This window comes from Podarcis erhardii (assembly GCF_964252035.2).
Source record: "Podarcis erhardii genome assembly, chromosome: 7".
In the NCBI taxonomy this organism is placed as follows: domain Eukaryota; kingdom Metazoa; phylum Chordata; class Lepidosauria; order Squamata; family Lacertidae; genus Podarcis; species Podarcis erhardii.
The window spans coordinates 5,272,157-5,284,469 of NC_138511.1; the positions used below are offsets into that span (position 1 = coordinate 5,272,157).

Here is a 12,313-nt window from a genome sequence, read left to right on the forward strand (position 1 = left end):
GCGTTCCACCAGGTTGGAGCCGCAGCCGAAAAAGCCCTGGCTCTAGTTGAGGCCAGCCCTAACTTAATTTAGCATGTTCATCCTATTTAGTAAAAAAAGCCTAAAAACAGAACTGCTCAGCTTGCTTAAAATTGCATTTGCAGTTTGCATCCATTCTTCATTACCAATGAACTTAGGATATGGGACACTTTCCATGGAAAAATTTCCACTCTGCATCACTCCTGTGGCACGACCGACCTGTTATGAACTACTGGAAGAGGTTATAGGGCAGCCACATTTTTCCAAACATGAAGTACTGAGGGGACAGAATGAACTATGCAGGTGAATGCAAACAGTATGGAAGGGATGCTTTTAACTCCTCCGTGTGGCAAAGGAAGACGAAGGGGAGGGCACAACACTGGAGGGGCTTCCCTATCATACGATTCCAGGCAGGTCTGTGGCTGTTCAGAGAGGAAAGTGAGGTCCTGATTTGGCCCCACCTGGGCTGGCAATGTGTAATGTGAGTGGTGCTGGTGGGCTTTCATCTTCAGGGGAGCAAGAGGGGGCAGAAACATCTAGAAAAAAGACTTGACAGGCAAATAACATGTCTGGGCTTCTCCCTACAATAGACTGTTCACACTGCAGACCCCAGCTGGGGAGCTGGAGAACGTCCTTCTGCAAATGGATGGGACTTACACAGCCAGCGATCTGAGACCACCCGGATAAAGTATTGTGGGGGGAGAGGCTCGAAGACCGGCACAAAGAAAGTGATGAGGTGTTCATCCTGAGCATACTTGGCCTTCAGAAGGAAATACTCGTGATGTAGGATCACTTCACTGTCCACATCCTCCACCAGGATCCAAAAGGCCTCTGAAGAACCATGCACCTGGCCCAAGAGAGGAGAAAAACTGGGATTTAAATACTGGCCCCAAGTGAAAATTCTTGCTCTCTCTGTGTAGTGTCTAAGGAATGCAACTTGTACAGCTGCTACCATTCAGTCCCCATCAATCCCTGTTCCATGAGCTGCCTCCACCTCAAACTAGCTACCCAGCAAACCTCCCCACTCCACCTTACTGGTGGCCATTACTTCAGACCTCCAGGGGGTCCCTTTACCTTTTCATCCCACTGGAAATCTGGGGTAATTGTCAGCTCTACTTTCAGAGTGGACCTGGTGATGGGCTGCAGGTGGACAGACAACTCCAGTTTGGGGAACAAATGGACATATTTGTGGATTGTCTTCCCCATCTTTGGCATCCGAATCAGCTCCCCTGTAAAGGGATGGTATTAAAGAACAGACGAGTAAGCATGTGCAGAGATGGAGATCTGAGATGAACTGCACACATTCAAGATTCTCAGCAGGTCATAATCAAGTTGGGCCATATTCTGTAGAAAAACTGAGAGACCCTTTAGCCAAGAAACACTGATCCCTTAGATCCCCCTCCACCGCCACACACACACACACACACACACACACACACACACACACCTCTGTCCACTGACCTATTTCATTGTGATTCAAGTCGTAGAGTCGTTCAAATGGGAAGTTTTTCTTCTCAATTTTCTTCACCACCTCTTCAGGCAGTTTCTTGAATTGACGAAGGGGGCACATGGACTGCCACCTGCATGAGCAAGAAGCACCATCAGGATGGTGCCAGCAATGGTGGTTAGTAAGTAATGGAAGAGAAATTTAGGCACCTCCTAAGTTCCTTGTGTTTTGCCCCACGTTCTTCCTTCAAATTGAGGAAGAAGTGAGAAGGTTCCTCTTCAGCCTCAAAATGGGCCCTCTGTGTGGCCATCTGTGCATAACCCCACCCCAACCTGCAGCCCCACAAGGCTTCCCATTTCCGGTGCCTTTGGCTTGCAAGCCTGCTCAGGAGACTAAGCCAATGCTCTTCATACTGCCATCGCAAGAGACTTGGGTTGCCTGAGGGGGCTTGCTTCTTGCCCCCTGCCCTGGCACAAAAACAAACACCATGGTCTGTCCCACTTATGGGAAGTGATTCTGGAAACCAGTACGGATGCAATCACATAACTGCCTTTCTAGGGCAGGACATACTGCTAATTTTGAAATCCCAGAAACTCCAGTCTTCTGGCCCTTAGGATGGCACAAGTCCTTTCCCCTCTACAGCTGCTTTCCCAACCAACACTTTTTTAAAAAAGGGTATACCACCCTACACTCAAAGGTCTCAGGGCAGTTACAGCATGAAATCAATTTTCATCCCTCCCTTTTGACTCCACATATCTATGAAATCAAACCACTGCCCACCCACTGCCAAAAGACTGCCCAGGATGAAGTAAGGAGCATGGCAAGGCAGCACAACTGGATCAGGCTGGTGAGGGGCCTGCCAAGCTGCGGGGGTCCTCAGCCAGTGCCCAGCCCGGCTGAGTGCTGCTGCCAGGCCCAGCTGCATGGTAGGGCACTACTAGATATAAAGTCTGCAATACATCACGATTAAGAGCATGCTCTGGAGCCACTACATACATTCGTTTGTCAATCATCTTGCAGAGGTTCAAAGTCTTGTCAGTAAGCTGCGCCCAACCACGGTTGAGGACAATCTCAAAGATTGCACGCATGAGCCGCCCAGCAGACTGAAAGCAGGACAAAACAGAAGTCAAATATCAAAGAAAGAAACCTCACAGGGAGGTTTTAACTGATTTTTTGATTAAAATGCAAGCATGTATCCACATCCATCTAAAGATCCATTTTTGAAACTCCGCTTCCACCCTGCAGGTGATCAGGCCCATTAATATAATGCATCTGACAAAATGGCTCACAAGAAACAAAGAAGACCACCTACAAGACTCCTTACTGCAATGAATTTACAGGGCCACCCCTTTGGAATGAAGCCATCTTACACCAAGTTAAGCCACTGGTCCATCTAGTCCAGCCTTTGCCAAACTTGTGCCCTCCAGATTCTTCGACACGCTGGATATGGCTGTTCGAAATTGTAGTGTGAAAACTCTGGAGGGCACCGGGTTGGCAAAGGCTGGGCAAGCTCTACAATGCCTACTGCAGTGACTTTCCTCCTCTAGATTGAAGGGATGCAACCTGGGGCCTTCTGTATATAAAGTATGTGATCTACCACATGACAAGCTATACAGGCCACCAAAGATAGTAAGTAAAAGTTTCTCTTTATCCATGCACAACAGAAGGCTTGTGATAGCTAAACAACAAACCTTTTGTGATGTGGTCTTTCTCAAAGTGGTGGATTCATGAAAGCCTTGTAAATGGAGGATACCGGCGCACAAAAGAGCCACTTCCAATCTGAATGGTTACTCACCTGAGTGACATACACCATGTCTGCCATGAGAGCAAAGCCCTCCAGCTTCAGCTGGGAGATAAAGGCCTGAAGGAGCACATTGATCTAAGGAGAAGACATTAAGGGGCATTAACATCCTCCAAAGAAGGGACGAGGAACCTTTCTCAGCCCCACAGCCACATTCTCCTGGTGTTGCCCAGACCCACACACAACATACTAAACGTATATATATGTAGCTTTGCAAGTACACTCAAGTTTCACCATAGATTTTCTTCATAGGCTTGCTTTTTTTAAAAAAATGAAGTTGGTTTAAAACAAAACAGCTCCCAAGAGGGCAGCCAGCCAGTTACTCCCTTGAGTAAAATTACTCCCTGAACAAGTAGAACTAGTCAGTGGACAAAAAATGGGAAATTCATACAACTCAGGAACTTGCAGAACCAACCTCACGCTGGATATAAGCTTGCCCTTGAAGAGGCAGGGCTTACCTTAGCACTAGGCTCCTCAATGCTTTCTTTCACTGGGATTGGGACCCGCTCAAGTAGCTTCTGCAGTTCCAGTTTCTCTTCCTGCAGTTGTTTTAAAAATAGTAATTAGGAAAGAGCAGAGTAGGCTAGGCCACTCTGTCCAGCCCTACAACAGCACAATATCCTTTTGAAGATGAATGAAAAAAGTAGGCAACTCATCCACTTCCGAGGGCCACAGATCAACAGCTGCAGCAAGTTTGCATGATTAATGGAGAAATATGTATGATCAGTTTCATTCTCGATGGGTTTTACACTATGCTAAGCACCAGTACTTTATTCAAATTTCATTCAGTTCCTTATCAGTTTAAATATGAACATAGAAATGACGGCAATTTGAAAAAATCAGAACAAGTTGTGTTCTCTGGTTAGAGCCTTGCCGATCCAGTACCTTCATGTGTAAAAGTATTTATAGTCACAAGGACTAGGAACGTCTCCTCCACTCCAGCAGTAAAAACAAGACCTTGCAGAAGAGGATACAAACTGAACACTAACAAAAATAACTACAAGGGCAGGAGATGGGTGTCCTGCCCCACAGATCTCTGGATTCATACCTCTCTCACAGTGATGTTCTTAAACTCAGAAGAAAGTGAGAAAACCCGGAAGAGTTCAATCTCACTCAAGGTGGGCTTGAGTAGTTGGTTGTAAGTCTGTATGGTCTCATTGGTGATATAGTAGTGGCTGGCAATGCGGCCCAGCTCAGTAACCTGGGGAGAGAGGGAGGAAATCCACTTCTGGTTAACAAAATGGAGAGGAAAGAACAAACCAGGCTTAGGTTACTGAAACACATAAGTGGGGCAGCCCTCAATATTTTGAAACTTCGGTTCAAAACAGGGTGGGGAGGTTGGTGCACTGGAATGAGCACGTTTTAAGAGATTTAAATTTTAACAGATGTTCATTGGTGCCCAGACTGCTTTCCAAGCATAACCGAAGGTGCAAGTTTTAACCTTAAAAGCCCCACCAGGTCTTGAATTAGGTACTGGGAAGGACCACTGCCTCCCAGCAAAAGAGACCGTTTTTGAAGGCTGTTTCTGGGGTGCCTTTTGTAGTGAAAGGAGCAGCTGCTTCAAGAAACAAACTGGTTCAGACACAACACTAAGCCAACCACTCTGTGGTTTGAATAAAAGGGAGAAGCTTGAGCTACGTGCCCCAACATGTGACTTGCACATAGACTACTTTGCTTAACTAGTTCGGCTTGGTGCTGTGTCCAAACATAGCCACTCATTGTAAATACCGCTATATAAAATTGTTTTTCCTCCACTCAAAATATACAAAAAATGGGCAGTGGTGACAGAGATTTAAAGTATTTGGAATGACCACAGATGGAAAGGGGAGAAAGGATCTTTGCTACATCCCTGTCTTGTCATATAGAGACATGCTACTTCAGTAAACAGTGGTTCAGTTTGTAATCATGGCTAACAGGCTTAACCTCCTTGAATCTGTGTTTTTTAAAACTCTCCAAGCTAATAGCCACCGTTGCTCCTTGTGGCAACAAGCTCCAGCAGTTTATTGTGCATTGTGTGAATTACTTCCTTGTATCCTGATCATGCTGCCCATCAATTTAATTGTGTGACACCTCCCCCAGGTTCTATATCACGAGGAAAGGAGTGGGAACTCTCTCTCTCTCTTTCCATACTTTTCACTATTTCTTTCTCTGTTTGTTTGTTTAATTTCTGTACCTCCCTTCATCTAAGGATCACAGGCAGATTACAATATAAAAATACAAAAATACATAATATAGTAATAAACCAAGCAATAACTCCCCACACACAGTTTAAAAGGCCATATTTGTTTAATTAGACAAAGGCCTGGGTGAAGAGGAATTTTTCACCTGGCAACAAAAGACATGTAATGAAGGATTCAGGTGAGCCTTCTTGAGGAGAGTGTTTCACAAGCAGGGAGCCACCACAGAAAAGCTCCATTCCCATAGAATTCTAGAGTTGGGTCATCAGATTCTAGTCCAACCCCCACAATGCAGAAACACTGCCACCTTCTGGGCCTCTTGTACACAAAGAAGAGCCTCAGAAGATGATTGCAGGGGAAAGGTGGCAATACCCTGAGGTACTGCGATTAAGGTTTTATAAGGTCAAAACCAGCACTTTGAAGTGAACCCAGAAACTGATTGGCAGCCAGTGCAGCCAAACCAGGATTCGTGTAATATGCTCAAAACCATCTTGCCCTGGCCGCTGAATTTTCCAGCTCAAGTTTCCAAATCATCTTCAGAGGCAGTCCCATGTATAATGCACACTGCAGTAAACTAACCTAGAGGTTACCAGAGCATAGAGGACAGAAATTTTATGAACCTCCAATATACCCCTTGTTTTGTAGGTGGGTAGATGTATTAGGAGTTTCTTAGAGAAACAGCAGTGAGGGTGCATTGCTTCAATCTTGCCATCAACAACATTTCTGAAAATTTAGGATAGTATACTTTTAAGTCTGTGGCCTTAAAGATGTGAAAGCCCAGGGGGCAAAAACATATTTTTCTCCCATCTTTGAAGAAAAGACTCCTGTGAAACAGTTTCTCTTTTGGAATGAGTGAAATTTTATTCATTTGGAATGTCTAGTGTGAAAATTTCTATGTAATGCATTCTGAAGCTTTAGAAACTGATAATTCTCATGTATAACAATGGAGAAATATACAATGCTTGGATCAAAGATGAATTTCTGCTCCTAGAGCATGCTGCCATCTTCATGAGGAGCATACATTGCTATTGTTTCCTGCAAATTTCTTAGTTTGTGCATCTCAAAAGTAGAAAAAAATAAGATAATGTGCTTAGACAGCACAGGACGCAACCATTTGCAACTCTTTAGTATTTAGCACACCATTTTTAAACCTATATAGGATGTCATTTTTAGTATACTTACCATTTTGCTTATACAAATTGAAGCCATATGTCTCACAGCAAAATGTTACATACTAAATATACACAAATCATTTGATATTTGTATTATTTTGTATTTGTGTTATTGTATTTGTATTTACCATATTTTTCGCCCCATAGGACGCACTTTTTCCTCACTAAAAATGAAGGGGAAACGTGTGTGCGTCCTATGGGCCGAATGCAGGCTTTCGCTGAAGCCTAGAGAGCGAGAGGCATCGGTGCGCACCGACCCCTCTCACTATCCAGGCTTCAGGAAGCTATCCGCAAGCCTTGCAAGCCCGGCGGGAGGTCCCGCGGGCTCACAAGGCTTGCGGGCAGCAGCCTGCAGCCCGAAGCATGGGGTTAGGGTTCCCCATGCTTCGGACGGGTGTCCGCAAGGCTTGGGGGGGATGTTTTTTATTCATTTCCCCCCCCCCCAAAAAAACCCCGAGGTGCGTCCTATGGGCTGGTGCGCCCTATAAGATGAAAAATACGGTATCTGCTTATTCTTGGGAGCCACCTGGGAAGCCTTTTTGGCTGAAGGGCAGCCTACAAATAGTAACACATTTTATTTTAAAGTAGCAAAATAAGTTTTGTTTGATAAGAATATAACGTGTGAAGATGCGCAAAGAGGCTGGCAAAGCAGCTGCAAATAAGCATCCTGGGCGGCCAGACTCCTGACAAGACTGGCAGAATGCACCTGCAAAGAGAGTCTGAACTCCTCCACTCTCACCTGGAAGTTCCCTGTCTTCTTGTCGTACTTGACCAGGTTGTTCTTATCTAGCATCAGAGCTGCAGTGTGCACCAAATCCAGCCGGCGCTGGTCCAACAATGGGTCTCCTTTCAGGTCATCATGCGATATCCCGTACAGAGTTGGGGAACGTAGCATTCGTATGTAGAGATAAGTATAGCCAAGCCAGTTTACAGCATCCTGCAGCGGCCAAGAAACACAGTATCAGAGTCAGCAGTTTCCAGCAACCTCAAATCCTGGAAGGGATAGGATGGGGCAGAGGCCACAGGGACATCACAGCATGCTTTAAAGGCCACCTCTGCTGGCCATCAGGCAAGGATGGGGAAGACAATCCACAAATATGTCCATTTGTTCCCCAAATGACAGCAACTCCCTTCTCCCTTCAGCTTCCAGGGCTGAAAGGGCTGAGGATGGGACAAGGCAGGTGGGAAAAGCCCTTACCCAGGCATAGGCAAGCTCAGCCCTCCAAATATTTTGGGACTACAATTCCCATTATCCCTGACCACTGGTCCTGTTAGCTAGGGATAATGGGAATTGTAGTCCCAAAATATTTGGAGGGCTGAGCTTGCCTATGCCTGGGTAAGGGCTTTTCCCACCTGCCTTGTCCCATCCTCAGCCCTTTCAGCCCTGGAAGCTTTCAGAAGGGAGTTGCTGTCATGACCATTATGCAAATGTGTCTTCTGATGAACTGAGTAGAAGACTATGAGTGATGGGGTAGAGAGTGTGCGTGTAATTCAACAGTGCTTAGTTTTTTTTGGGTTGTTAGTTTGTTAATGTTGTTTTGTGGATTATGAGTGCTGTCGTGATTTGTGAATTTTATAATATGACTTTACTTGTGGTTGTGCTGTTTAACCTATGGTTTTTTAAGAGCGTTTTATAGAAAGTGGTTGTTTTACTGATAATCTGTAATTGCTTTACTAATGATTTGTTTATTTTTTATATGATTTACGTTGTAATTTGTGATGTTCTAATATATTATTATTTACTGTGTGTGTGATGCTTTGTGACTTGTGTGAGTGAAAAGTGGCATAGAAATATAATAAATGAAATGCAAATGCAAAGGACAGGTCCTTCAAAAAATAGTGGAGAGGGGCACACCTTTGCAGGTCCATTAACTAATGTCACATCTGCACCAGCCATTCAAAGCACATTTATATCACTTTAGCAGTCACAGCTTCCCCCCAAATAATCCTGGAAACTGTAGTTTATCCCTCACAAAGCAAGAAACTACATTTCCCAGGATTCAGCCAGGGTGAGGGAGCCAAGACAGTTAAAAATGGTGTAAGACTGCTTTAAATTGATGGTGTGGATGTGGCCTTAAGAGAAGAGGGGAAGACTGAGGATTTTATCAAATGGAGCACTAAGATGTCACTGGTGAGATGTCTGGCAACAACAGAACATTGTTTTGCAAGAGAATGCATAAGCAGGTGGCTCTTTGTTGTACCATCTGTTGCATAATGGGTTTCCACTAGTCAGCTGTTGAATTGGATTCCTATTTCACAGCATTAAAACTCACTTGTCCACAGCACAAGAACCCTTGCACTAGCTGACAGAGAATACTGGATAAAGCCCTGAATTCTGAAATTGTCACGAACTAGGAAGAGAGGCTTCAGAGATGAACTTCTCCTCTCACACACAACCCACTAAATACCATGACTACTGCCCAGTATGAGTCTAGATGCCAGATTCACAGCTGAGTATCTAGCCTCCTCAAATGTGACTCTAGAACCATCAGCAGGACTGTTACTTTATACTTTATGCACACACTCAAAATCCCTAATCAGAATAATCCAGATTCTCTGTCAATTCAAGCTGAAAATTGGTCTCCACTAATAAAATGCCACCAAGATTCTTCAGTATGCTCAAGTCTGCACCCGACTGAGAGATCATGATCATGTGTTGTGACTAAATGGTCTCCCTAACACAGCATCCCCCTTTATCTCTGTGCTGAGCCACTAAAAACAGAGCAGCCACAAGTCATGACTGGGGTCTCTCCTCCTCACCTTTGCATTTTGGACGTTGCCCAGCACGACCTCTGCATTCAGCATGTCTGGCAGCTTCGCCACCATTTGGCTCTCAATGGGAAGCTGCTGGTTCAGCAGTGAGAGGTAATACTGCAGCTCTCCATGAGAAGTGATCAGGATTCCCTCGCCCTTGGTGTCATACTGAGGTCTCCCAGCACGACCCAGCATCTTTAAAAACACACACAAGTCAGAGAGGTAAGTTAGACCTCAAACAGAGTTTCTAACATTAATTAACAGCCAAGTGTCTTAAGAATATTCCTGCAACATCTAAAGAACCAGAGAGAGAAATAATGTCCTTAATCCTAAAATCCACTAAAGTGTGTGCCTGTGTCCCATAGGAGTTACCTGCAAGATGTCCAGGGCACCCAGCTCAGTCCAGCGACCTTTCTCTGGGCTGTACACCTGTGTCCCCTTGATGATGACTGTGTGAGCAGGAAGATTTACACCCCAAGCCAAAGTTGCCGTGGAGACCAGAACCTGTAAGGGAAAAATATCAGGGTGGAAAGAATCTTCTGCTTAGTTTCAAAGGAGCTCCCAACAATGCTGCAATGCACCGGGGGGGGGGGAGGGATTAAAAGTGGCACCCAATTTTAATAGAGCTTCACCAACACCCATCTTTGGAGACTGGGTGGTAAGAAGAAGAGCAGGCAGGCTGCGCTGCATCAGTTTAAAGCAGAGAGAGGGAACCATGACAAGACTGTTTTGCTTCAGTGCTGTGCTAGGAGAAAGAAAAGCTCCCCACACTCACCCCTTTGTCTCCCAAGTCTGCTCTTCCAGTCGCTGCCCTTGCTCTTTCTGCCCACATCCCAGTCCCTCAACCTATTTCTCCCCACAGAGCTCTTAACCTCTTTCCCCAACCCCTAGTTCCACTCTCCATTTGTCTTCCATTCCTGAATCTATTTCTTTCCCTTCCCAGTCTCTAGTCTTGCTCTCTCTCCACCATGACAACTTAAACGTCACGTGTGCCTCTATGTCAAGCATGTTATGCCTGTCATGGTCTTTGGGTTCTGCCTACCCCAAGCTCCACCTGCTGTTTGTTGTCTTGCCCTCTTCCCTGTCTTTCACCTCACTGGGAAGCAGGGCTCCAACTTGAATAAAATATTGGGAGGAGAGTCAGGCATGCCCTGCCTTCCATAATCAATCATATGGTGCCATGCATGGACACCATTTGAATGGCAATGCCCATCAGCTTTGGAGGGGGGTGACCCCTTCAAATATTTTGCTGGGGGAAATCTGCTGTCATACCTGGATGTGCTTGTCTGCAAACAGATCTTCCACCAATGTTCGGTCCACCCTGGTCATGCCAGCATGGTGAATTGCAAAGCCATAGGGCAGCAAGTCTTTAAGCTCCAAATTCTGTGAGCAAAAAACAACAACATTGCCGTCAAAACCCCCCAATGATTCCTGATTTTCTGTAGCTGAGTGAAGGGAGAGATGTGAACTTGTTCTAGAGAAAGAAAAGAGATGCTAGCAAGCACCAAAGATATTCTGGTGAAACCCTTCTCTTAATTCTATCCTATGAGGAGCCTGGGTTGACCTTCCACTAGGGGAAGGGACTCTTTTCGAAGACGTATGAAAAGAAAATATTTCACTTGGCCTTTGAAAGCAAACCACTTTATTTTCTGGTTCTAACACAGATTTTATCACTGCATTGCTTTTTGCCAATTATTTTTTGATTTTGTTATTTTGGTATTAATTTATATGGGTTAATTTGTGAATCATTATAGAAATTAAATATGACAAAGTGGTAGATAAAGGTTGAATAAATACAGAAATAAATACCTTGCATTGCTCAGCTTCTGTCCTCAGGACCTCGGTGGAGGCAGAGCCCTCTCGCAGGAAGAGACCCAGGGTGTCTTTCTCCAGACACATGTCCCTGATGGCTCGAGCAGTTTTCCCGGTCTCCTTCCTGGAGTGGACAAACACTAGCACCTGATTGGAGACAACAGAAATCAAAGTTATCAGTCCATGATAGCTATGCAATGAGAAAGCAAGCCAGTGGGGGCGGGGATCAAAGAGGACAGTATAATTACAAGCGGAAAAGTCCAAAAGGTGTTCTGCCTCATGTGATCAACATCATTTGAGGAAAAGGGAAGAACTTTATTTGCTGGCCCTGCATTCTCTTCTAGCCATATGGGTGAGGCCTGCAATGGAGAGCTTGCTCTGTGCAGGTAGGCTCCAGATGCGATTTAGACCCCTGTTCATTCAGATAAATGTTCTAAAATCATGCAAGGAGCCAACATGATTTTTGGTTTATAAGAATACACACATTCTGAATAAATGGAGAGCGCCAGAGTCAATTAACAGTGGCATAAAGGAAAACAGCCCCTTTCCCACTCTACTGTGTGAGCGTAGACTGTATTGACATGTCTGAAAGCAGCAGCAGCATCTGCTGGAAAGAGAGAACCCCAAAACACAGATGAACACTATGTGCACAATTCTGCCTGCTCTTTCCTAAATGTCTGTACAAAGAAAAGCTGGATTAGGGCTCAAGAGGAGAGCCGCTTAGAAGGGCTTACAGGCACTCAACAGATATACCATGACATTAGTTTGCTATGTGCTTCAGATAGACGGCAGCCCACCCTCTTTTTCTCTATACTATAAAATATAGCTGTAGGACCAGGCAAAAAAGGGGAGGCAGCACAGGTTTTTGTAAGCAGAAGATTCCAGGTCCTGTTCAATTAAAGCATTTTTACCGCACTCTTCAGCTGAAGAGGCTCCCAGTGTTGATTAAAAGGCACTAAAAAAAGCGAAAGCAGCCTCTGCTCTCAGGCTTGCAATCTAAAACCCAGATACCACCAATTAAAAAGACCTTGGCACTGAGAATGACACCTGGGGAAATCACAGGAAGCTGCTACCTGTCAAGGTAAGTTATATTGGGTCAGACTTGGCATGTTCAAAATGTACCCAATGTTAA

General features: G+C 44.9%; 1 protein-coding gene across 1 annotated transcript in view; it reads right to left on the reverse strand.

Moving 5' to 3' along the window:
- The window catches only part of SNRNP200 (small nuclear ribonucleoprotein U5 subunit 200), a 53,067-nt gene that overhangs the window by 14,666 nt on the left and 26,088 nt on the right, over window positions 1-12,313 (reverse strand). The window contains exons 17-28 of the mRNA XM_081869994.1: window positions 11,179-11,328; window positions 10,642-10,752; window positions 9,742-9,873; window positions 9,376-9,564; window positions 7,355-7,552; window positions 4,315-4,467; window positions 3,725-3,805; window positions 3,261-3,344; window positions 2,462-2,568; window positions 1,480-1,598; window positions 1,093-1,247; window positions 676-865 (exon numbers count right to left, since the gene is read on the reverse strand). Coding sequence (XP_081726120.1) covers window positions 676-865; window positions 1,093-1,247; window positions 1,480-1,598; window positions 2,462-2,568; window positions 3,261-3,344; window positions 3,725-3,805; window positions 4,315-4,467; window positions 7,355-7,552; window positions 9,376-9,564; window positions 9,742-9,873; window positions 10,642-10,752; window positions 11,179-11,328 — 1,669 coding nt within the window. The remainder of the gene's footprint in view (window positions 1-675; window positions 866-1,092; window positions 1,248-1,479; window positions 1,599-2,461; window positions 2,569-3,260; window positions 3,345-3,724; window positions 3,806-4,314; window positions 4,468-7,354; window positions 7,553-9,375; window positions 9,565-9,741; window positions 9,874-10,641; window positions 10,753-11,178; window positions 11,329-12,313) is intronic.